Raw genomic sequence first — 22,405 nt, forward strand, 5'->3', positions numbered from 1 at the left:
TGGAGTGGCTAGCTTGCTTAATTTCTTTTGCAGACGCTTATCTGGTTTTTGCAACAGGGGTCATCCCGTCGGATAGGACGGCGTTTCCATACAAACTCCCAGAGTTCGGACGTGGACTTGTTGGTGGGGACCGTTGCAATTTTTGTGGGCTGAACAGTACTCTGTGGGACACTCAAACCTACATGAAATAAGATAGTACCAGAGAGATTGTCTAAGACAAAAGGCATACAACAGAGCAAATAACTGAAGTAGGTATTTACCAACAGAAGTTTATTGAATTCCGTGGCATTTTCATCTTGGAGACCCATAGTGCCTCAAATATCCTCAAAGCCCACTCTGTCACCCAACTACTCCAGCACCTCCTCAAAATCATCCGCGATATAGGTCTCACTCTAGCTGGTGAAAGGATCACTCCGCCATCGTCAGAGGCGTCTTTAGCGTGCTTGTCAACTCCTTCCCTGCCGGATTTAACAAGCCAAGGAGACACATGTTCGGCGCACGCATTTGTTGCACTCTGCTGCATTGAAGGCCCGTTCGTGCGCAAATAATTTATTCATTGGGCGTTGCATCTGTATCGACGTACTGAACATCGAATAAATTGCGCCCAATAGAGTACCGTATAAGTTGCGAGGTGATCTGATTCAGGATGAATGCAGAAAGCAACATGAGCGTTGCATCAGTCTTCTGTCTTGTTCCCCATGAGCTCCCTTTTCCCCCACTTGTGTCGATTTCTTTTTTTTTTTTTTTTTTTTTTGTAGAATAAAGAGAATAAGGCCCCCTTTGGGGCCTTCAAAAATTAGTTCGCATTACCGCGCGATATAATGCGATTCGATCCTCAGATGGTCAACAACTCTGGTGCTTCTGCTCGCTCCTAGGTACGCGTGCCCAACCCCATCATTAAGTGTCCCTGTCTACCCATTGTGTGTGGGGATTAGAGTGCGCGTCACGTTAACGTTGGAGACTTTCAGGGGAAGAGTGCGTACCAAAAAGGTCATTGCATTTCGCTAGCCATTGTCTAGGACCATAGAGGTCTGAGCCATTTATGAGGAAGAAGAGAAGGGAGAAGAATGGTCTTTTTATACTGGGAAGGAGCTAGTCACTCGGAACAATTGATCAAACCGTTGGACCATGTTTGTCCATTTGCAATTGTGGGACCCTTTGTTCAAAAGCACAACAGTCAATTTGCATGAGTGAGACAGCGCATGACTTTTATTCAGTAATGCTATTGAAGTGAACTTCCAGCCGTATTTTACAGCGGTCAAGGAAGAAGTTCTCCTGGCACACACATAATCGAAACAGCGCTGCAGACATCCTGCTTCTTCGACTGCTCTGAGTCCTCAAGAGTCGGTTAGCTAATCAACGCAGCCGACCATATCGAATAGGAGTGTGAACCTTGAGCGCTCTCATTGTAAGACAGAGCTGTCCATTCTGCACAGGCCAGGCAATGATCACATTTTTGATCTGAAGCATAGTATGCCATGGTGTTGTAAGAAACCAACGGCAGCACCTTCATACGTCTGGAGCACCCGCCCTTTCATGAGCCAGAGGAGTGCCAGCCAACTTCCATCATCCGAAGAGTGGCGCCATGTACGTAAAAGCATGCGTACATATTGTATGAGGATGCGACCCGGTGACGCGTCGTTTTTATTTATTTTCCTCCCAAAAGCACAAACAGCATCCCTCATCTCTCCATCCATCCATCTATCGATGATACAATTAGCACCTCGGTGTCTTTCAGGTATGTTACTGTGTGAATGGAGCTGTTCATTCTGCTTCGCGAACTGCGATTTGTTGTTCCCTGGCTGCATGGTGCTGCTGTCTAACGATAGTGCTGTGCTTGTGCCTGAGCCCACTCTGTGATTTCCATTTTTCTCACACTTGTTTACTCCGCAGTTTTGCACTTTGCTTCGCCCATCAGTGTCTCTGCCTCGCTATTCGAGCGAGACTGACACAGACTCAGTGACCCAAGAGCTGCAGTAGCCACACAGCTGCAGCGGATCACCGCAGTGGCCAGCGAAGCTTCAGAAAGGTATGCTTTGGAGATCCAGTTGCTGATATTTTCCTTTCGTGAATATGGATGCCATCGTCCTTTTTTCTCAGCATTAATGCCCGCGCCTGACGCCAGAGGGTGTTCGTCACTTGATTTCTAAGCGTGCTTTTCTTTTCTCTTCTTCTTCAGGGAGCGAATGAATCTCCACTCCACCGCACCTGCCATTCGACTACAACGGCCTCGATAGCACTCTGACCCTGTCAACTGAGACCCTTCAAGGAGAAAGAAGCAGAAGTTTATAAAGGTATTATGGACGGCCATTACCTACTGTCGTACTTGCGGATAACAGGTACCTGTGTGTGTGTTTCTCGCTTCTTAACTGTTGCTCCCCTTTGAACTACTTTTCTTGTAGCCCCCACTCCCTTCTACTTCAAGCGAGATGCGGCAGCAACCATGCACCGTTTACTCGCAGCAAATGCCCCAGTCCAATCAAGCCTGGTGCTGGACACACGCAAAGAGGCGAGTGCGCTATGGGTTCAAGGCGGTGGCGGAAGGGGTAGGGGGAAGGCAAGAAGAAGTGCTGACTGGGGCCGCACAGCAGACCATCCTCTCTCAGCCGAAGAGCAGCAATTTCCGCGTCCTGGGGGTTGCTGGTCGCGAGCTCGGCTCCTCTGCGGAGATGGTCAATATGTACGGGGCACAAGAGGGGGAGGGAGTTGGGATATTGTCATAAACGATGAGGAAAAATGGTGAGAGAAGAAGCAAAAGAGTGCGGGCGATGAATAATGGAAGGGTTCAAGAGGGGTATAAGAGGGAGTACAAGAGGGAGTACAAAAGGCACGCGTGGGAGGCATTGGGGAGTTGTGCAAGGTCCATCTCGGGTTCGAGCAACCAACAAGGTAAGTACCATTCCTCTGATATGTTTCAATGGTATTGCACATCGATGTCTTCGCTAATAATTCTTCTTATCGTGAACACTGACCAGGAGGCCCTAAGCCGATGTCATAGTGGTGTCAAGGCAAATCACCACATGAGGACTCGCTCTTCAGAGCTGTCGCTCGTAGACCACTGCTCAAGCACCGGCTGCGACGTTCATAGCAGTGCCATCAAGAACTGCAGTCTCAACTGAAGTGGTACCAGTTCACGCTTACAAAACCAAGTCAGTGCGCCAGCAAGATATCGCAGCCATCAATACCAACAAGCAAAACGAATAGTGCTAGCTGCAATAGCTGCGACACACACAAGGCGCGGGCCGAGGCAAGACTTGAAGTACATGCAAAGAAATGCCAAATAGGACATCCAAACGATAAAGGGCGGCATTTGGGTCGATACCGAAGTCCGAAATTCTATTGACTCACAAATAAGAGACATTGTTTGCTGTATCGATGAGAGCGAGGCAAGCGAGTGACCGGGGGAAACACAACCGCCAAAGTACTTTAAACCCCTATCAAGAAAAATATAAAAATAGCCTCAATAAAGTCCTCAATAAACTATACGAAGAACAGCAACAACGGCCTTGAATTCTACCTCTGCAAATAATACAAATGCTCGGGTAAAGATTATGGAATAGAATCGGCTTCTGTGCGTCTGGTGAATCGGAAGAGGGCTCTTCACAACTGTTGTGCTTGATAACTGGACCTATCGCCTTGCTATCCTTTTTTGTTGAATTCGTTGGCCGAATCCAATTAATGAGGATAATACCCTGAGCAGACAGCCTCTTTATGGTGTTCATCAGTAGGTACTTCATTGATACAGGCTTCATTTGGTGTACCCCGTTTGTCTGGCGTAAGCTTGGCCCTATATTATGTTCAAGGGAAGCAATGAAATATCATGGCTCTTTACTATTCCAAGTATCACCAGCGCGACCATATTTCTGACCACAAAGACGTCCGGTATCAACACATCTGCCCTTCGGGATGATATGCCAAGCTATTGCTGAACTGCTGGCTGCTGTGAACAAACCTAATATCATTTTATTTGCTTAAATATACTGACGAACTAACTGATACATGGGGATGGCTTCGGAAGGGAGAGAAGGAGACGTAAGGTGGGTGGATGGCATATGCGCGCATGCTTTTTTTTTTTTTTTTTTTTTTCATAGAGGTCCCATCAGTAGTTGTTGAGCGGATGATGTTCAGTGTAAACAGGATCTTGCATGTAATTACTCCGCGCGTTGTGTCTGGTCAGTCCCGTCAAAAACTGCAGTATTCAGTGAGCTAGGTCATGGTCACTGTTTTTATGAAGCTCTCCTGTAGAATAGTTTGCGCTGTTCTGCGTCAGACGCGACAACGTGCTGTGCTCGGCCTTAAGGTTTCTCGCGTCGACGCGACATGTCACCTGATACTTCAAATTGGCAAACCCTGGGAATTCCGGGCCTTCGAGCTCACAGGGCGGGGGGATCTGATCAGCTCTCAAGGCACGACTCACCATTCGACCATGTCGAGCTCCACATTCCTACTGAGGCAATGGCCTCGCTGCGCACGCGGTGCAGGAACACTATCGAGTCCACGGTATCCCACCCTGCAGCTCCTCAAGGCGCGCGCTCTTATCTGTCCACATGCAGCCCTCTACAGCACTCAAACCACCTCGCCGGATCTGGCAGAAAAACCGTACTACATTACAACGCCCATTTTCTATGTCAACGCCGGTATGGAATTGGATCCTGGTTATCTGGAAGCGAGGCAAATTGACCTTGACCAATAGAATGATTCATTGTTCTGACGAGCTATGGTTTGGTCGCGCTTTATCAATTAATAGTTCCTCATATCGGACATCTGCACTCGGCGGTACTGGCGGACACATTCAAACGGTTTCAGGAATTCAAGGGCTGCAAAGCGATGCTCAGTACAGGAACTGACGAACATGGACTCAAGGTGTGCAAGCTGATATATACAGTTATGTACCATGGCGATCACATTCGAGCAAGACTGTACTGACTAACGAATCATGTCTTTGCGCATCGATAGATCCAACAAGCGGCAGAGCAGGCAGGAGTGAAAGAAATTGTACTCTGCGACACTGTATCTCAGCATTTTAGGGCTCTATTCGATGCAGCCAACGTCAGCTATACGACATACATCAGAACAACAGAGCCTCGCCACGCAGATGCAGTCAAGGAATTGTGGGATCAGTTATGGACAAAGGGGTACATCTACAAGGGCAAGCACGAAGGCTGGTACTCGGTCTCGGACGAGGCTTTTTATTCGCCATCTCAGGTGGAAGAAAAGATGAACGAAAAAACAGGAGAGAAATACCATGTAAGGCAAGCTTCTGTGCACAGTGTTTCCCTCTAGTCCACGGACATAGATTCTCATACATTTTATCAACCAATTAGGTCGCAATCGAAACAGGGAAGCATGTTGAGTGGATGATGGAAGAAAATTACAAGTTCAAGCTGAGTGCCTTCGCAGACAGGTTGCTTGATTGGCTAGAGCAGAATCCCGATAGTACGTACCAGTTCTGTCTATTTTCGCTAATTCTACTGTCACTTTCTGGACTTTAGGTTGGAACTAACACGTCGTCATGCTTGAATAGCCATTTTACCGAAGAGTAGACATCAGGAAGTTCAGGGCTGGCTCAGGAATGGACTTTCAGACCTTTCAGTTTCACGACCCAGATCAAGGTTGACTTGGGGTATTCCTATCCCCGGGGACGATAGCCATGTCATGTACGTCTGGATGGATGCTCTTACCAATTACCTCACTGTTACTGGATACCCATGGAGCACTATTTCGGAAGCACAAAAGGCTGTTTGCGGATGGCCTGCAGATGCCCATGTGGTCGGAAAGGACATTCTGCGGTTCCATGCTGTCTACTGGCCTGCATTCCTGATGGCCGCAGAGTTGACGCTACCCAAACGAATTGTGGCGCATGCACATTGGACGCAGAGCAAGATGAAGATGTCGAAGAGTATTGGAAACGTCGTTGATCCCTTCACGGCCATGAAGGAGTTTGGCACGGATGCAATCCGCTTCTATTTGATGAACGACGGAGGCCTTGCTGACGATGCAGGTAAGGGCACGACCCAAACACACATTAGTGCTATCACCATGTCCATGAGGAACGGGAACTGACGCTTTCGAAATTTCGTCCGCAAAGATTACTCGTCTGCATTGGTAACGGAAAGATACAGGAAACTGCTTGCTGGTCAGCTTGGAAACCTATTGAGTAGATCGTGTTCACTGGCATTGAATCCATCGTCAACAGTTCCTGCGTGTCCGTCCATGGATAATGTGAATTTTGGCGATAAGGTTCTGCACTCGAAATTGGAGCAGCTCCCAGAGATGGTTGACGAAGCCATGAGCAACTACAGAACCACACACGCCACGCAGGCCATCTTTGACATGCTTGCAGAGGTATGATGTCCTTCATTATTCACGTATCTGTACGGATCGGTCTATTTCGCCACATTGCGTTTATACTAACATCATCACGTTTGGTTCTATTATTTGATACAGGCAAACGCCCATTTTAGTCATTGGGAGCCATGGAAGCTCGTTAAGGACCCAGCCAGCAAGGATCGTCTGGATACTGTTCTGTGGTATGCCATGGAGTCAACGCGTATGGCTGCACTGCTCCTCCAGCCAATCATGCCCACGAAGACCTCAGAGATGTTGGATCAGCTCGGCATTCGCAAAGACGAACGTTCGTGGGAGTTTGCTCGCATTGGACGTGGCTGGGAGACGGGGGCCGAATTGAGACGCGTCGTTGCAGGCAGTGCGCCCATGTTTCCTCAGTTGAAAGCAAAAAAGCCATAGTCTGAATCCGGCTGAAATACATATTAGAGGCATTTTGCATTGTAAACATTGAGTATCGGGTCGTATCAGGGTCTTTGGGGCTAGCGAGCTTGCGCGTTCATGATGATTTTTTTTTTCTGCAAATGCAGGGTTCTTTATTTGCTACGCGTGAGAAGAACGAATGTTATGTACAAACAATCAAAGGGGAAGGTGCTGAAAGCGAAAGGAGCCGAGAGATAAAACGACTTGACTTGTTCTTTGTCACAACGATATAGTGCGGATTTGACTTGACGACCTTGTACTGGGACTTGACAACCGATTTATCCACCGAAACCATAGAGGGTACGGCCCTGGCGCTTGAGGGCATAGACGACATCCAGCGAAGTAACGGTCTTGCGCTTGGCGTGCTCAGTGTAGGTAACGGCGTCGCGGATGACATTCTCGAGGAAGACCTTGAGGACGGAGCGGGTCTCCTCGTAAATGAGACCAGAAATACGCTTGACACCACCACGACGCGCGAGACGACGGATGGCGGGCTTGGTGATGCCCTGGATGTTGTCGCGAAGGATCTTGCGGTGGCGCTTGGCACCACCCTTTCCGAGACCCTTGCCTCCTTTGCCGCGACCAGACATGATGTTGAGGGAGAGTGAGAGAGAGAGAGCTTTTTACGAGTGAAGTGGAGGTGTGCTTTAAATTCGTTTAACACGAAAAAAAAAGAAAGTGATGTGGGAAGGGACGGACGAACGAATGAAAGGAAAAGGAAAGAACACGGAAAATCGAAATGTATTATGTCCTCCCTGGTAAAAATGCGGCTTTGCACAGCATGCTTACAGCAGACCGACCGTGAAGAGTAAAGGACGTCCATGCCCCATCAACCTTGTCTTTGACAAAGAAGTCCGCTCGACCCTCCTTCCTCGTCACATCCCTCGAAAGATCCTTTACCGCCTCGCGGACGAACAGGAACAACCTTACTCTCGACAGCAGCGCCATGGCAAACCATGTCCAGGTCCTGGGACCCGACGGTCAGGACTACCTGATCGAGATCGCAAAGCACTTTGACAGGGTCTCGGCCTCACAGCACAACTCGTCAGGGATGTCCTTCACCACCGGCCTCCTTCTCGGCCAATTGAGTGTCGTCCTGCTCGTCATTGTCTGCTTCAAGTACTTGCTCCTCGAAGATGTCCGATACGGTCGCAAGGTAAAGGATGCCTTGTTCTACATTTTGCTATCCAGTTCTAGGGTCTCCCACAACCTGTACCTTTTCTCTCAAGTCTAATTGCCGTATATCATTGACATTGCTCGCTGTTAGCCCCGATCGTTTTCAAACAGAGGAGTGGTAATCCCAGCACCCCCGACAAAACCTTCACTTCCATCAACAACGACAATCTTGAACAAGACCTTTTACGATATCTACGACCATACTCCCGAATCACTCGATTGGATGTCGGTCTTGATGGCCCAGGCGATCGCTCAGTACAGAGACGACTCCAAAGTGAACAACAGATTGATCAAGGCATTAGCAGAAGCATTGAACGGGGGCGTCAGGCCGGACTGGGTGGTAAGGGCGTGTGCTTCACTTCATGGAGAGCGCATCAAATTGTGCACATGTGTTTGTCGGCAGAGTTTTCGCTCACACCCACGATGGCTGACTTTTGTTTATGATACGATTAGGGACATATTCGAGTGACAGAACTCAACCTCGGCGAGGATTTCCCGGTCCTGAGCAGGGCTAGGATCAGACCGGCAGATCATCCTGCTGGCACTGTGGTACGGAACATGGATGCAGCAGTATCAAGAGAATTTTTGGACAACAACTGGTGGCCATGAACGGATTCAACTGACAAGAGAACAAATTGCTCCATTTATATGTTCATACAGAGGGCGGAAATCGATATCGACTTTAATGACCAGATCATGTTGGGTATCGAGACGTCAGTGCTGATCAACTGGCCACGGCCGAGGATAGCGGCCCTGCCAGTGTCACTCGTTCTCTCTGTTATCAAATTCCAAGCAACGGTATGGCCACTCGACTCGGCTTTTTTATTCGATGGACGGAGAGAATACCCGAGGAGGATATTGCGCACTAATCAAGCAAATTCGCCTCCCCTTCCTTGACAACTCTGTAATAGATAACGATGCAATTCAACACGATCGACGGACAACAACATATTTCAATATCAACACTCCCGGATTTCAATCTTGAATTCGGGGTGCAATCGCTTCTAGGCGCCAGGACAAAGTTGGAGGACGTACCAAAGGTCACGGATCTGATCACGTCCAAGTTGCAGAGCTTCTTTGTCGACAAATGTGTTTATCCGAACGGACGTAATATTGCGATGCCGACGTTCTGGGCGAAGCGCGACATTTATGCAAAGAGCCAGAGTAGTAGTAACACTGGCGGTCCCAAACAGCAATGAAAAAGAGCGTGTTTTTTGTACAGTAATTTTTCTTTGGCTTTGTATAAATCTGAAGTATCGACTACTGACACGAGAAAAAACGGCATTAAACCAACGGAGGGCAAATGAGTCTACCGATATTGTGACGGCACCAGCACTGCATGAAGCGCATCAAAGAAAGAAAGGGAATTGGAGGAAGGGGGGCTATTTCGCCTACGATGGTGCTTTGTGCTTGTTCACAGCTCAATGCCTAAACAGCGGCAGTGCTGTAAAGGTGCTGGTGTCCATCACAGGAGACTCGATTCTCTGTTGCGGCGACAAAAACCTCTGCTGCTGCTGCTGTTGCTGTTTCTGGCCCTAACCTCGAGCCTGCTGCTGCTGCTGCTGGACTGTCGCTCTCACACCACCAGAGGGGCTCATCCGCAGATTCCTGTCCTTATGTCGACTCGCGAGCTCCTCCCTCGAAAAGGCCATCATATTATCTACCCCGGCATTGATCGTATCCACCACATCTGCAAGTGCATGGCATATTGCCTGCTCTAGACCCTTCCGAACCCTCTGAACCAAAAGTGCGTGCATCAACGTGTGCATCACAGGGTGCTTTGTCGATAGCACCTGGATGTCGAGTTTCCGAACACGGACCTTGCACTCCTTCACGTCCAGGAATCTCTTTCGATTGAGCTCACGGTCGTGGCCCGTTGAGCGGGTGTCGTCGGAAAGGCCGGGGATAGTAGTCCTAGATCGATCTTGGTCTTCTTCTAGAGGGTGACCCGGCGTGCTGGAAGTCTCGATGGGGTCACGATAGTAGTCCCGCACGGCCGCAGTTCGGGATTCGAAGGAGATGCCGCGACGGCGTGCGCGACCCCAGGTAATGCGGTCGCCTGAGGCGACCCGGTTCGAGAACATCTGCTCAACGCGGTGCAGGCTTTCGTAGGGTTCTTCGAGACTCCGCAAGGAACGGTGGCGTGGCTGGTTCGGGTAAAGAACCGAGCGGATGACCCTAAAGGCGGTGCTAGCGTCCTCTCGGACCACGTCTCTAACATGTTCGCCGACTTGGGCGCCGGTTCTGGCTAGGGATCGTCCCATCTCCATAGCCCTGTAAGCAGGTTCCGAGTGGCGTCTTCCAGTTGTCTGGTCCTGTGCAGCGGAGACGCGGAAGGGAGATCCGCCGCTGCTCTGTCGACGTGTGTGGGCTAAGTCTGTGATTATGGCGTCGGGAGCGGAGGATGCTTGAGGCGAGAGCGCAGCGTAGGCGGCGGTGACGATGGGATGGGTCTTACCAGGCTGTTCTTGAGCGCGACGGAGGGCCGTGGTGGCGCCGCGACGGATCTCGGGGACCGTTACCGTAAACCTGATGTCGAGGTCCAGACTGTTAGGTGGGACCCTGAGGCTGATCTCGCCAACGTCGACAAAGCGGCCGCGCAAGCGGGACTCAGCGACGTAGAAATATGGAACGTTGTTGACGACGGCCTCGACTCCTTTGCTATATATCGCAAGTTGACAACGCAAACTTGTGTTAATGTATCTGAAAAGAACAAGATGAAGACGTGCTGTGCTCGGAGACCTCGAGAATGATGATTACACTTTGAGATCCCACTGCCGACAGGGCCTGTTACTTCTATCAAACCCCGTAGACGTCTGCAGTTGGATGCCACCTGGGACCAAGTTCGGCAAATGAACCTCCATCGCACCCAGACAGATCTTCGAGTCGCCACGCGTCCAAACGATACTCGGCAAGGGGATGGGCGTCGCGTCGTTGCTGATCGCCTGCACAAACTGTTCAAAGTCCTCCATCACATCCCATCCACCTACTCCGGATCCCGCATCCTGGTCTCCCTCAGTCCCGGACGCGCGAAGCAGCTTTTTGATCACAGTCGCCAAACACTTCTCGATTACAAAACTCATATCCGTTGTCCTCCCACCCTCCCAGAGCTGATAGGTTGTGCAAACAATATTCCGGATCAAGCGCTGGGTCGGTCCGCGGTAGTTAGTATTATACAGAGTCTTCTGCAGGTTCTCGAGCACTTCATGTCCCTCATCCACCCAATCGGACGCCGACGCAAAGTTGTACTGTTTGAGCGATAGCATCACAAATTTGAACAACAAATAGGTCCCGGACTTGACGGCAGGATCATTTCGGCCGGTCTGCAACAGGTTGCGGTACTCTTGGACAATGGCTGCATGTCCAGGAAAGAACTCCTTGATGATCTCTGGCAGGTCTGGTTCGGTCTCCTCGAGCTCCTCGGGCTTCATGCGCATCCCATCCATGGTCCACTCGTATACGACCGTCAAGAACCGTCTCAGACTGGCCTGGGCGATGGGCTGTTCAAACAGATCAATAAACACATCCCGCAGTTTCTCTAGGACGAAATTTCTCTCATCTCCCAAGAGCGGACGCGGGTGCTCGCCAAAGGCCTGGCCGTTCATGATCCCGAACCCAGCCTCGAGAAGATGTGCAAGCAGGCAGATTCGGAAGCGCAGGAGGGGTTCTGTGAGGAGAAGATAGAGTAGCAAGAGATCATATGAAGACTCGCGGGTCTTCTTGATGACCGCCGGCATTTCAGCTGGCCGTGGGAACACGACGCGCCTCTTGCTTGCTATCGTTGTTTCCGTTATTTTTTTATAGGCGTTCAGATGACAATGGGCAATGTATCGGTTGATGATCAGCGATGGAATAGCATACTTAATGGTCAGGTCGCATGACGCATGATCCCTTCCCACTTCAATGGAAAAGAATAAAATATCGATCGATCAAAGCAAAGCAAAGCAAAGCAACACAAAACAACGAAAGAAAGAACTCAAAAAAACGAAGCAGGCCTTACTGAAGGTAATTCGAGCAGCCTCTTCGAGAGTGACAAACTGTTTCCTCGAGAGTCTGGTAACCCCATCTGGTTGGAGATACAGCGCTTGCACAATACGATCGATCTGGTGTCGTTCCAGAAAGTGCTGATAGACCATTTGACAGGCATCTTTCAGATCCTGCGAAGACTGGAGAGCGGGAATACCAATGGTCGTGTCGGCCGGTTGAGTGAGTGCTTGCATAAATTCCTGGGTGCCTTTTGGCATCGGACCGATAGGCGGGCTGAATGTGGCTGCGGAAGACCTATAATATGGCATATGTGCAACACTGTAAGTTGTCCTGACGCTGTGAGAAGTGGTTCTGTTTCTTCAAGAAACGTCGCACTGCGATGTGGAGCAGTACCTTAAACCTTGGGTGCTACTTCGCGTTTGGTTGCGTTCGAGGTGCGGCTTGAAGCCGCTGGCAAATCTGGCGGACTGGCGAGCCTCCATCAGGTTAGTGAGACCAGAGTTGTTGTGGCTGTGTTCTCAAAGTTCTTGAAGCGGGCGAGAAGCGGGACAAAAGACCGAGGATTTGGAGAACAGAAAGGAGATGGTGTTCAGGCCAAAAGAGTGTCAAGACGACTGGAGAGAGGAAGGAGGAAGTGGGAGAGGAGGAACGAAACGGGGCGTCTTTGGTATGTTATATAAATCTGACGCGTCTGCTTTTGTGTCATCAGACACCCTGACCTGATATACGCGCCTTGGTCTCGTCCTGGTCGTGATTTGCATGTATCTGAAAGCCGCTTGAACTAGCGCCCCGGAATATAGAGCAGGAAGTTGAATCAACGTGTCTCTGATAGTGTTGAAAATAATAGCAATAATAAGGGCTTACTGAGAATATTGGCTTTCTCTTATCGGTGCCACTGGCATTGGCACAGGAAAGAATCGATACCCGAGATGAACTGGCCTTGTAACCCGTTGCCTTATCTCTGCTCAGTGTCCACAGGCTCATTGTCTGCAGAAGCAAGCCGGTTTCGTCGGCATTGTACTGGATACTGAGCGATCACCGTCTTGATCTGCTCGACCCTCTTCCACGAATTTGGCTCACGTCACAGAACCTGATTCGCCCTGCACCTTACGTAAACTGAATCCCCAATGTTTCTTGTACCCTTCGACCCCTAGCTGCTTGAGAAATTAGGTCGCTCGAAGCAGAACCTATTCTTTTTCTCTAAAAGGGTGTACACCTCGCGAGCTAGAGTCTTTAACAGCGCCTGATCGACAGGTAAGTGCCGATCAAGAATCCCATTGATCCAATAGATAAGAGCCGTTTTTACTGAATAAAACGGGCGCTCCCTGGTATACACATAGCAAGTTCTCTTTTGGACGCGTTGCAAACTCGGCGATGAAATTGAAGGAAATAGGGAAAAGAAAAAGAAAGGGACAGGCTGTTCAAGACAGAGGTATGCAATAGTACTTTTATAATTTCCAGCACGTTCGCTTCGAGTCGAGCGCTAGGAAAGGCTTCATCGCTCGAGACAACGCATAGAAGTCCTGTTGAGCCGCAGTGACTTTATCTCTTGTCTGGGGTCCTCACTTTCTGTTAGATTGTCGATGCACAGATGTTGATCCTTCTTTCTTTTTTGCTATCGATCTGTGTTTATTCTTCTACTCTTTTTTTTTCTTCCATTGCTTCGGCAATTGCGAACAGAAAAAAAAATAAAAAAAAATAAAAACTATAAACCGATACTTCACACTGATTTCTACAGTCAAATATGAACGGGCAGCTTGTGCGACAAGCCAATAGCCCAAAGAGGTGGGATTCTACTTCGCCTGAACTAAATTACAGTTTAAGTCGAAGTTCATGCACTCCACGAGACACCAGTGTGGCATAGTCTTTGACAGATCCGATTCATTGGGACCCATCCAGAAGCAAGCCCGTGGACAGAAAGCCGTCCGAACAATATTTTCGCAAACCAGAACCGCATTGCTCTTGATTGATTGATAGGTAGAGGGGAATGGTCAATCCATTTCAAATCTGGTTGCACCCAATAGTCAGCATGTTTCTATGAAAAGCGGCGATTATCTTAATTAAGTCGCATAGCCTGCGAGACCACGGATACATAACACTCAAACTGATGTTTCAGCTGCTCCATCGACGAAGTAACGTCCTGCGCCCATTTCTCCTCTCTCTGGAAGATTTCTGTGTTCCTCCGCCTTATCTCCTCCAGTGCCCTCCGACTTTCTACCAACTTTTCTTCTGCCTCCTGTCGACTCTTTTCCAGCTCCATGCTCTCAGCCTCCTGCTGCGCCCGTTTTGTTTGCTGTGTTCGCAATAGTGCCGATGACTTGTCCTCCAAACCCCTGGCCCTTCGCTCGTTCTGCTCCAGCTTGGTCCTGAGGGTCGATAACGACAGTCGTTCTTTCTCGATCTGTGACTTGACAGAGTTGACATCGGATATATCTTGTTGTACCAGCTCCAGTAACCTCAGAGTATCGGCCATCATTTCCAGGATCATCGAAAGATCCCTGGGCACGGATTCCATCTTCTCTACGTCTGCGTACCGGCTCTGGATCTGTTTGCGATATTGCTCAATCTGGCCCGCAATCGACTGGATGGACTCGGGAATTTGAACAAGGTCCTGTTCGAGAGTTTTGGGGACCTCGACCCGCTGTGCCTGCAGCGCGTTGAGCTCCTTGGTGGACTTTTCTAAAGCTGCACTTAGTTCTTTCTGTAAGGACAGAACAAAAAAGGATGATGCAGACGAAAATTAGAAAACCACTGAAATAGTTGCTGAACATTTTTAGAGAAAAGAAACTTTTAGAAGAAACAACCGTGTCCGTACATTTTTCTCATTCAAGGCCAACCTGTCCTTGGTGACCTCGTCCTTTTGCCTCGTCATTTGAACCTCCCGCTTCTTGTAGACTTGCATCTCCTCTGCCAGTTTTTGGTTGGAAGCTTTCAGCTCTTCTACTTGTGGTTCCTGTGCGATTTTCTTTAGCCTAAAATACCGTAAAGTAAAAGTGAATTAGCAAAAAGTAGTGTGTACCCTCTGAAAAACCGCTTCATGCCAAGATTCTGCCAAAGTTGCATACCTAAGTGCTTCCAACTCGGCCTTCAAGATTTCATGCTCCCTGTCACGTTCCGCAATGATTTCGAGAATGCTATCGGACGTCCGCAGCTCTTGATAAAACACGCCCTGTCGATCCTCCTTGAATTTTGCAAAGTTGATTACTGCACTGAGAATTCGACGGACCCGCTCTGCCTCTGGCCTTGTCAAGTCCCTGGAAGTAAAATCCGTAATCCCGACGTCGCGCATCATGCTCGTCAATTGATTCAGAAAAATGTAGAACCTGACGCCGTCATAGATATATTCCTATAAAAATAAAAGTTGGCCCCTTGTCAGCCAAGTCATATAAACAGACATCACTCCATGATCCATCTTCCTCATTGATGTTGATGTGGTTGTTGCGCATCATACCGGATGTGGAGAGACGTTCATGCTCTGGAGATTATCCAGCGTCATATCGTCGCGCTTCCTGCCAGTGACAATATCCAGGAAGGTCTCATAAATTTGCATCATCTTTTGCTGGGTCGGCCTGGCGAGCTCCTCCTCTGTGCATGAGACCTGAACATCAGCCAGACATGATACGATCGCCTGGGGTTTGAGCAGCGGGAAGTGGTAAACTTCACTGGTCGCACGAGAGGATACCGGGTGGAGTTTGACGCTTGAGTTAAGTCGTACACTCGAGTTGAGCTTTGAATTCGAATTATTGCTAAGGTTGCTATTGCTATTGTGGTGGTGGTTATTGGCAGGTGGAGTGGTGTTGACAACTGTTGCAGTCGTTAGCCTTGGGATGCTGGATCCTGGGCGCCCGAGTAATGATTGGCGTCCAGCTAATGACTGGCGGTCCGCTGGAGACTGACGATCGGCTAGGGATTGGCGACCGAGTATTGACTGGCGAAAGTTGCTCATCTTGCGATGTTGTGGGTGTGCTGGTTATTTTGTGAAGGGCGTTCGTTCGCTGCTGTTGAAGGAGAAAACACAAAAAAAGCGCGTCGAGCAGCGCTCCACAGTCACGCCTTGGATGTCGCGCCCTGATTTGGTGGCGCAAGATTCAGGGGTAATGATAACCAGGGGCTTCTTGGGAACTACTGAATTTGGTCCATATCCACAGTATGGCGAAGGATCTGCTGCCATTCATTAACTCCATGCACCCTATTACCAACAGCGCGGGGTGCTTCAGAAGGGGAAGTATTATACTTCCATGACAACACCATTGAACACGATCTGCGCCAGCTACTCAAGCAGCAGACAACCATTCGACGACACCAGGCCTGGACAGCTCAACGCCGTGTCAAGAGAGCGATCTCAGACCTTGACGACGTCGAATGGCGATCGACTCTCGCCCTTGTTCATGACAGGCGATCTGTATATACATTCTACAGCAACGCCGCAGACACGCGTCGGAGAACTCACCACATCAAGAAGCTACATGGTATGCTGCCCACTATGAACGCCATGAGGACTCGCCATCCCGACATCTATTCCGACCGTGTCTGCTGCGTCTGCGACATCTAGGACGAGGACAACGACCACCTGTGGACTTGCAGCGCCAATGGCGATGTCTGCAAACAGATCTGGCACAATGGTCTGCAGCAGATCGACAAGTGGGGCTGAGCTGAGACGGCAGAGCATACAACAAGAAAAGCAAGAAGCAGCATGAGCACGACATTGCCTGTAACAAGGCCCGTGCCGCTGCCCCGAAACCCATTGTATGGGTTTGTCCCAAGGCATCGACCCATATCCAAGGTCTGTCCTGCATCGGTGGGACTCAGTCGCTGCTCCTAGGCGACGACTTTATCGACTGCTCTCCGGATTTAACCTGGAGGATTAGCGATCTGTACCGCGATATCACGCCCATCAGCCTAATCAAGGAGTGGGGTAGCCTATTCACCTCGCCACCTTCGATTGCGCGACAGGTCATCCACAAGTTTTTCAGCTTTATTGAGATGCAGGCTACGGAACTGACCTGGAAACCACGCTGCAATGCGACCATTGCTTGGGAAAGAGAATGGGGAATCACAGCCAAAATGAAACGCGCATCATACAAGGGCCCTCGAGGAGACTGGAGTGAGGGCAACGGATACATTCGCGACGCTGGCCACTGTCCGTGTGGTGCGTTGCTCGCCGATCATGCACACGGGAGCTACCCTGGCCCCGTACTCGACCCAGGCGCAGCGGATCGGACGCTGCTAGACTGCCTGCAAGGGAGGAGGCGGTTGACAACCATGGAGGAGATGGAGAAGATACCCTTTTTGTAACAAAGGGTTTTCAGCTTTTTAACACACTGATGAGGTGTGGCAATTGCTGCACAGGTCCTAGGGGCAGGCCCGGGGATGTGACCTGTCTTTTGGCGACTGTGGATCGGCTCTACATTGGTGGAAAGGACGACTGTAGTAGGTCATTGCTAGTTAGGTCCGATAGAGTCGCAGGGTCAATCGACTCGAGAGACAAATTGATATAAAAAGGAGAGGGAAGTATTGTACCTTGAAAAAAAGGCCTGGCATGGGCGGAGGAACAAGAAGCGCCTTGAAGTAATATGCCGTGCCATTTACGCCACTCAATTTCCTATGCATGTACCACCTTTCACCCTGGAGTTGACGATAAAATACTGGTGCATCAAAAAAGGATGGTCGGTCGACTTTGGTTATCCTCGAATCGGATGCTGTATATTTTGTGCCCCATGGATCCAATCTGAACTGTATAAATGCGACTATAACCTTATTATTGTATCCATATGGAGACGCGAGAAATTTTTGGCGTATTTTTTTAGAATGACACTTCCGACGACTTCGGATGCGCTGCCGAGCGGGATGATGGGTTCGGTAGTCCATGCCGTGTCTGCAGGTCCCAATAGGTGGACGTGTTGTTGGCGGCGCTCATTGTTCGAACGTATAAAAGGAGACGTTTCAGCCTTAGGATACAAGCACATTGCTGTCGCCTGCTCGTCGACATATGAATCTACATCCTCATCCATACCTTGACTACATCGTACCCACTTCCGCGCCTATTCACACACACACACACGTACCCACTTCCACGCCTATCCACACACACACACACACACACACACACACACACACACACACACACACACACACACACACACACACACACACACACACACACACACACATACCCACTTCATCCTGCGCGCTTTCATCTCTACAACGTTGCTAAAGCAATTGGTAGCATCATAATCAATTCAACATTGTATGAAATCACCCCTTATCACCACACCACAAGTTTCGCACTCACAGAACCTGCCGCTTATTATTTGTAAGACAGGCCAATCTTCGCTCAACTCCTCATTATCTCCAGTCCTTTGCTTTCTATCCATCGCAGCTATTGAAAACACTTGACGCTTTGGATTAAACTTTGCGAGAATGCATGTATACAACCATCCACAAACAAGAAACGCAAGATGACAGTTACAGTAGAATCATATTATAGGTATATTTTAATGATGATGATGAAGACTACAAGCTACATTGCGCGACCTTCTATTTAATAGGAGCCAATGGCGTAGTAGGGCTCACCCTCGAGAGGGCACAAGTCGTCACGGGTGCCCCACCATTGTACCATAGAGGCATCACGGATGGTGAAGATGAAGAACGACAACAGGACCATGAAGGCAACACCCGAATCAAAGGCAGCCGAAAGGACATAGGTGAAGCGCAAGTGCCACTCGGGATGGTAGCGGCGGGCGAAGAACTGGAAGGCGAAACCGAGAGCCAACCAGTTGGTATAATGGTAGGCCTGAGCGGGAGGCATCATACCAGTAGCGGCCAGCAACACAGGGATGTGGACATACTCCAACCAGCTGTTGGGGAAAACCTTCTTGAGGTAGTAGAAGGGGATGGGGAGGACGAAACCAATCAAGAAGAAGTAGTTGATAGAATTGTACATCGAGGTAGATCCGAACATCTTGTTGGGCGAGATGACACCCCAGATGACCGAGGCAGAGTAGAAGGTTCTGGCAGAGGGGCACGAGAAGAGCGCGTTCTTGGTCGTGCAGACATCCGCCTGGGATTTCAACAGCCAGTTGGCAGTCAGCAAGTTAACAAGACCAGCAATGACGGTTCCGAGAAGCTGAGCCCAGAACATGGCGCGTGGGGGAACCTTCATGTAGTGACCCAACTTCAAGTCAGAGGTGAAGGTCATAGCCTGAGCCATCGAAATGTAACCGAGGGTCTTGAAGGTAACGTTGGCAATGGGACGGCCAGGAAGGATGTAACCGATAACGTACTCAGTGATGATGTTGAGACCGGGCTGCTGGTTGGTGATGGCCTGGATGAGACCGACGGGGAGGGAGAAGATGGCAGCAAGAGCAACAGCCAAGATGACGCCCCACCAGGGGAGCTTGTAGTCCCAGACCTCGCAGGTGATGACGGCAACGGCGGTCATGATGACGAAGAGAGCAGCGTACCACCAGTCGGGAACCTCAGGGTAGGCCTGCATGAGCTTGTGGTGGATATCCTCAGAGTGCTCGCGAGATTGCTTCCACTGGGCAACCAACTTGTGGCGATGATACAACCAAGTGTGGGTCATCATCGAGGCAAGACCAGCAAAACCAATACCGTAGGTCAGAGCGAAGAAGGTCGAGATGCGAAGAGGACCATAGGCCTCGTACTTGGTCTCGTCCAAGACGTTATCGGTCATAACCGACACGGTAACGTATTTCTCACCATTGTCGCGGAAGAGACCCGAGGTAAGAATGGGGAATCTCTTAGCCTCCCACAAATTGGTATAGTAGGCAATAGGAACCAAGACCCAGGCGATCAAGAAGAAACCAAGGGCGATGTTGACCTGGGCCCACCAAGGAACGATCAAAGGAGAACCCAAGAAAGAAACGATGTTGTTCCAGTCGAGAGAGATGGCACCGAATCCAAGACCACCAGCACCAGTGAGCTGAGACAGCACCAGGTTGTCAGGCTTGATCCAGCAGATCCAGGCAATGGAGCTGACGACGGGGAAGAGGAAGCCAGGAATCCACTGGTACAGGAACATGACCAAGGTAGCGACCAAGAAGAACTTGAAGCGAGACCACTGGCCAGGGGCGAGGTCCTCATCCTGGTGAAGGGTGTTGAACAAAGCGACCTGGACCAAGTTGGCAGGCCAGATCATGGCAGCGGGGTAGACAAGGTAACGACGGAGGACACCGGCCATACCGTAACCCAACATCTGTGTGCAGAGAATGAGGAGGAAGTTGGCGAGGAAGCCAAAGTCCTGGCCATAGAAGACCTTCTGGATGACAGTGATATCGACAGCATAGGCAGTACCACCAGCGCAGTTAGCAGTCAAGGCAACCAAGACGTGCTCCTTGATGTTGAAGGGACCGGGGTTAAGGCGACCAGCGGGGAGGACCCTGGCCAAGAACTTTCCGAAGGGGAAGGACAACAACTGGATGACCAAAGTTGAGATGGTCATGGGCTGCGTACGGAACCAGCTGTGAGATGCAGAAAACGAGTGTGAGGTGAGTACATGTTATGGAGGATGCGTTAAGAAATATGGCTGGTTGGTAGTCGTTGAAGGCATGTTGACGATGACTTACAAGAACTGGTTGAAGAAGGAGAGGATGACTGAGAAGATAACAGCCATGATCCAGAAACGGAAGGTGAGAACTGGGGTGCTGGGGTCGTCCTTGTTGGAGACGATGGCAGCAACCTCGGGGATGGGGGAGTTCTCCTCCTCATCGAGGATGACGGACGAGCGCTCGATATCGAGCTTCTCGTCGACGTACTCCTTCTCGTTGGCGTATTCTTGCTTGTGCTCAGACATGATGCCTGTGCGTGTGAGGGTGAGGGAGGTCGCGGCAAAGATGGAGGGAAGAGAGGGAGCAAGGACCTTTTTGTTTCCTTTGGGGAGGAAAAGGGGAGAGGATGGAGTATGGGGCGCGAGTGAGAGATGGTACTGGGACAAGGAAACAATGGTGATCCGGGGAAGGCAGGGCTTTTATAGGCGACTGAGCCTCCTGAGAGGTGCCCATACGATCTGTAGTCTCTTAGTCCCCCCTTTCTGAGCACAACAGCTCCCACGAGTGCTCATTTCGAGGACGCAAAAGGGAAGCGCAATAGGGTTCTGTCCAAATGTGGGCACCGCCTGTGGTTGGTTGGACAGGACGCCATCCTCGCTCCCTTTTTCTTTTCCAACGGCTGCAAATGATACACTAAGGGGGGTGGTACAGGCCGTAACCAGGGATACAAAATCAAAATAGATTATCCAATAAATGCACCCCTCGGTCTGCTTGGTCTGGAGCGACCAGCCAAAACAAGTGGGATGCAAACCGAGCTACAGGATCCTAGTGCTTTGCATCGCACCAGTCGTCGTTGCCTCCCATAGCTATCGCGCGGATCATCCTGTTCTAGAGACCTCGGTCATCGTTCAGAACAGAGTAACCCTGATGGTAATAGTAAGGACTGTAAGTGGAAGGCATCACCTTCAGCTCCTTCCTTGCAGTGGGATATTACCCACCCTTCTGCTCTCCATCTCTTCTTGAACGAAGACCGCGAGATACTCCTTTACAGTTAGCTTTTGCTTTTTTTTTTTTTCCGTGCGAGAGAGTACCAAAGCAACAGAATGCTTCTCTGGCGCCATTGAAGGAAGAATAAGACTCTCCTGCTCCCTTGATCCTGTCGCCGCGGATCCCTGGTTTCACAGCAGCATATAGACATCAAAATTGCTGCCTTGTGAGCAAAATGTATGCAATTGCATGGTGTTATCCATCTCCATTGTCAGGCAGTCTGCTTAGTTCAACATATTTGTTTTCATTTATTGAATAATATTCTTGCCATTAATCTGGTTCTATTGCTTGTTTATTTGTTTGTATTATAAAAGCGCTTATACCATCTCCGTCATTCTGTTGTGCCCCATTCGAGCCCACACAAACATCTGCCTCCATGAATGATGGGTAAGCTGTGACACTGTGTGTATGTGTTTGTGTGTGGAGGAATATAGGTCGATATTTGAACTCCATCATCGTTTGGCTAGTAGGATAGTTGATAGATGTAAGCAACGCGACAGCGATGACAAAGATTCCTCGGACACGAACTGAAAAAGGGTTAGGGACACCACAACCTCGGAAACGGAAGCGCTTGACCGATGAGCAAATGTTCATTAGCATTAGCACTAGCCGACTGTCTCGGACTTGGTGCAAGTCTGAATGGTGGGCACTAATGAAAGAAAAATCACACGCCCGCAAGTGAGAACGCTGGCAGGCATGCCATTCGCTCCTTCAGTCGTCTGCTCACGTTAAGCATTCAACTCAGACGTAAACATTAGCCATGAATAGAGAAAAGAACGCTTCTACGCCTTCCATTTCTCTTCGTATTGCCATGCTCCCTCTTGCGAGTATCCAATCCCGTGCAGGGGATGGAAATTAAGCACTAGCAATGCAGCTTGGACAAAAGACGCCAAAGCGGGAGCGAATCGGACTCGTTC

General features: G+C 49.8%; 5 protein-coding genes across 5 annotated transcripts; 3 read left to right on the forward strand and 2 right to left on the reverse strand.

Annotated features, from left to right (window-relative positions):
• Positions 1 to 3,633: 3,633 nt before the first annotated feature.
• Positions 3,634 to 4,066, forward strand: BC939DRAFT_465313 (uncharacterized protein). The gene has a single exon (XM_051557489.1). The coding sequence runs from the start codon at positions 3,712 to 3,714 to the stop codon at positions 3,865 to 3,867; it is 156 nt and encodes a 51-aa protein (XP_051407677.1). The 5' UTR covers positions 3,634 to 3,711; the 3' UTR covers positions 3,868 to 4,066.
• Positions 4,067 to 4,426: 360 nt separating this feature from the next.
• Positions 4,427 to 7,965, forward strand: BC939DRAFT_485161 (tRNA synthetase class I; the record flags this gene model as incomplete). Its single annotated transcript, XM_051559291.1, has 8 exons — positions 4,427 to 4,637; positions 4,748 to 4,863; positions 4,957 to 5,205; positions 5,325 to 5,436; positions 5,525 to 6,001; positions 6,089 to 6,345; positions 6,448 to 6,634; positions 7,889 to 7,965. 8 exons carry the CDS (start codon positions 4,427 to 4,429, stop codon positions 7,963 to 7,965), a joined length of 1,686 nt encoding a protein of 561 aa, XP_051407678.1.
• Positions 7,966 to 8,098: 133 nt separating this feature from the next.
• On the forward strand, positions 8,099 to 9,143 carry BC939DRAFT_402400 (uncharacterized protein; the record flags this gene model as incomplete). Its single annotated transcript, XM_051552678.1, has 4 exons — positions 8,099 to 8,284; positions 8,398 to 8,493; positions 8,605 to 8,742; positions 8,856 to 9,143. Coding segments are annotated over 4 exons (708 nt in total), but the record flags the coding sequence as incomplete, so codon positions are not given.
• Positions 9,144 to 9,479: 336 nt separating this feature from the next.
• On the reverse strand, positions 9,480 to 12,413 carry BC939DRAFT_507225 (uncharacterized protein; the record flags this gene model as incomplete). Its single annotated transcript, XM_051560864.1, has 4 exons — positions 9,480 to 10,605; positions 10,705 to 11,842; positions 11,945 to 12,225; positions 12,325 to 12,413. The coding sequence occupies 4 exons, from the start codon at positions 12,411 to 12,413 to the stop codon at positions 9,480 to 9,482; spliced, it is 2,634 nt and encodes an 877-aa protein (XP_051407680.1).
• Positions 12,414 to 13,643: 1,230 nt separating this feature from the next.
• On the reverse strand, positions 13,644 to 16,005 carry BC939DRAFT_496515 (Nuf2 family-domain-containing protein). The gene is made up of 4 exons (XM_051559684.1): positions 15,383 to 16,005; positions 14,997 to 15,277; positions 14,747 to 14,903; positions 13,644 to 14,632 (listed from the first exon to the last, which is right to left on the reverse strand). The coding sequence occupies exons 1-4, from the start codon at positions 15,875 to 15,877 to the stop codon at positions 13,988 to 13,990; spliced, it is 1,578 nt and encodes a 525-aa protein (XP_051407681.1). The 5' UTR covers positions 15,878 to 16,005; the 3' UTR covers positions 13,644 to 13,987.
• Between the last annotated feature and the right edge of the window lie 6,400 nt (positions 16,006 to 22,405).

This window comes from Gamsiella multidivaricata (genome assembly GCF_025024155.1).
Source record: "Gamsiella multidivaricata strain RSA 2152 chromosome Unknown BC939scaffold_89, whole genome shotgun sequence".
NCBI classification, from domain to species: Eukaryota; Fungi; Mortierellomycota; class Mortierellomycetes; order Mortierellales; family Mortierellaceae; genus Gamsiella; species Gamsiella multidivaricata.

Coding starts and splice junctions, on each gene's coding strand:
- BC939DRAFT_465313 (XM_051557489.1), top strand. CDS start 3,712: ATGGTGTTCATCAGTAGGTACTTCATTGATACAGGCTTCATTTGGTGT.
- BC939DRAFT_496515 (XM_051559684.1), bottom strand. CDS start 15,877: ATGAGCAACTTTCGCCAGTCAATACTCGGTCGCCAATCCCTAGCCGAT. Junction 15,278..15,382: donor TGAACGTCTCTCCACATCCG/GTATGATGCGCA, acceptor TTATTTTTATAG/GAATATATCTATGACGGCGT. Junction 14,633..14,746: donor TGGCCTTGAATGAGAAAAAT/GTACGGACACGG, acceptor CTGTCCTTACAG/AAAGAACTAAGTGCAGCTTT.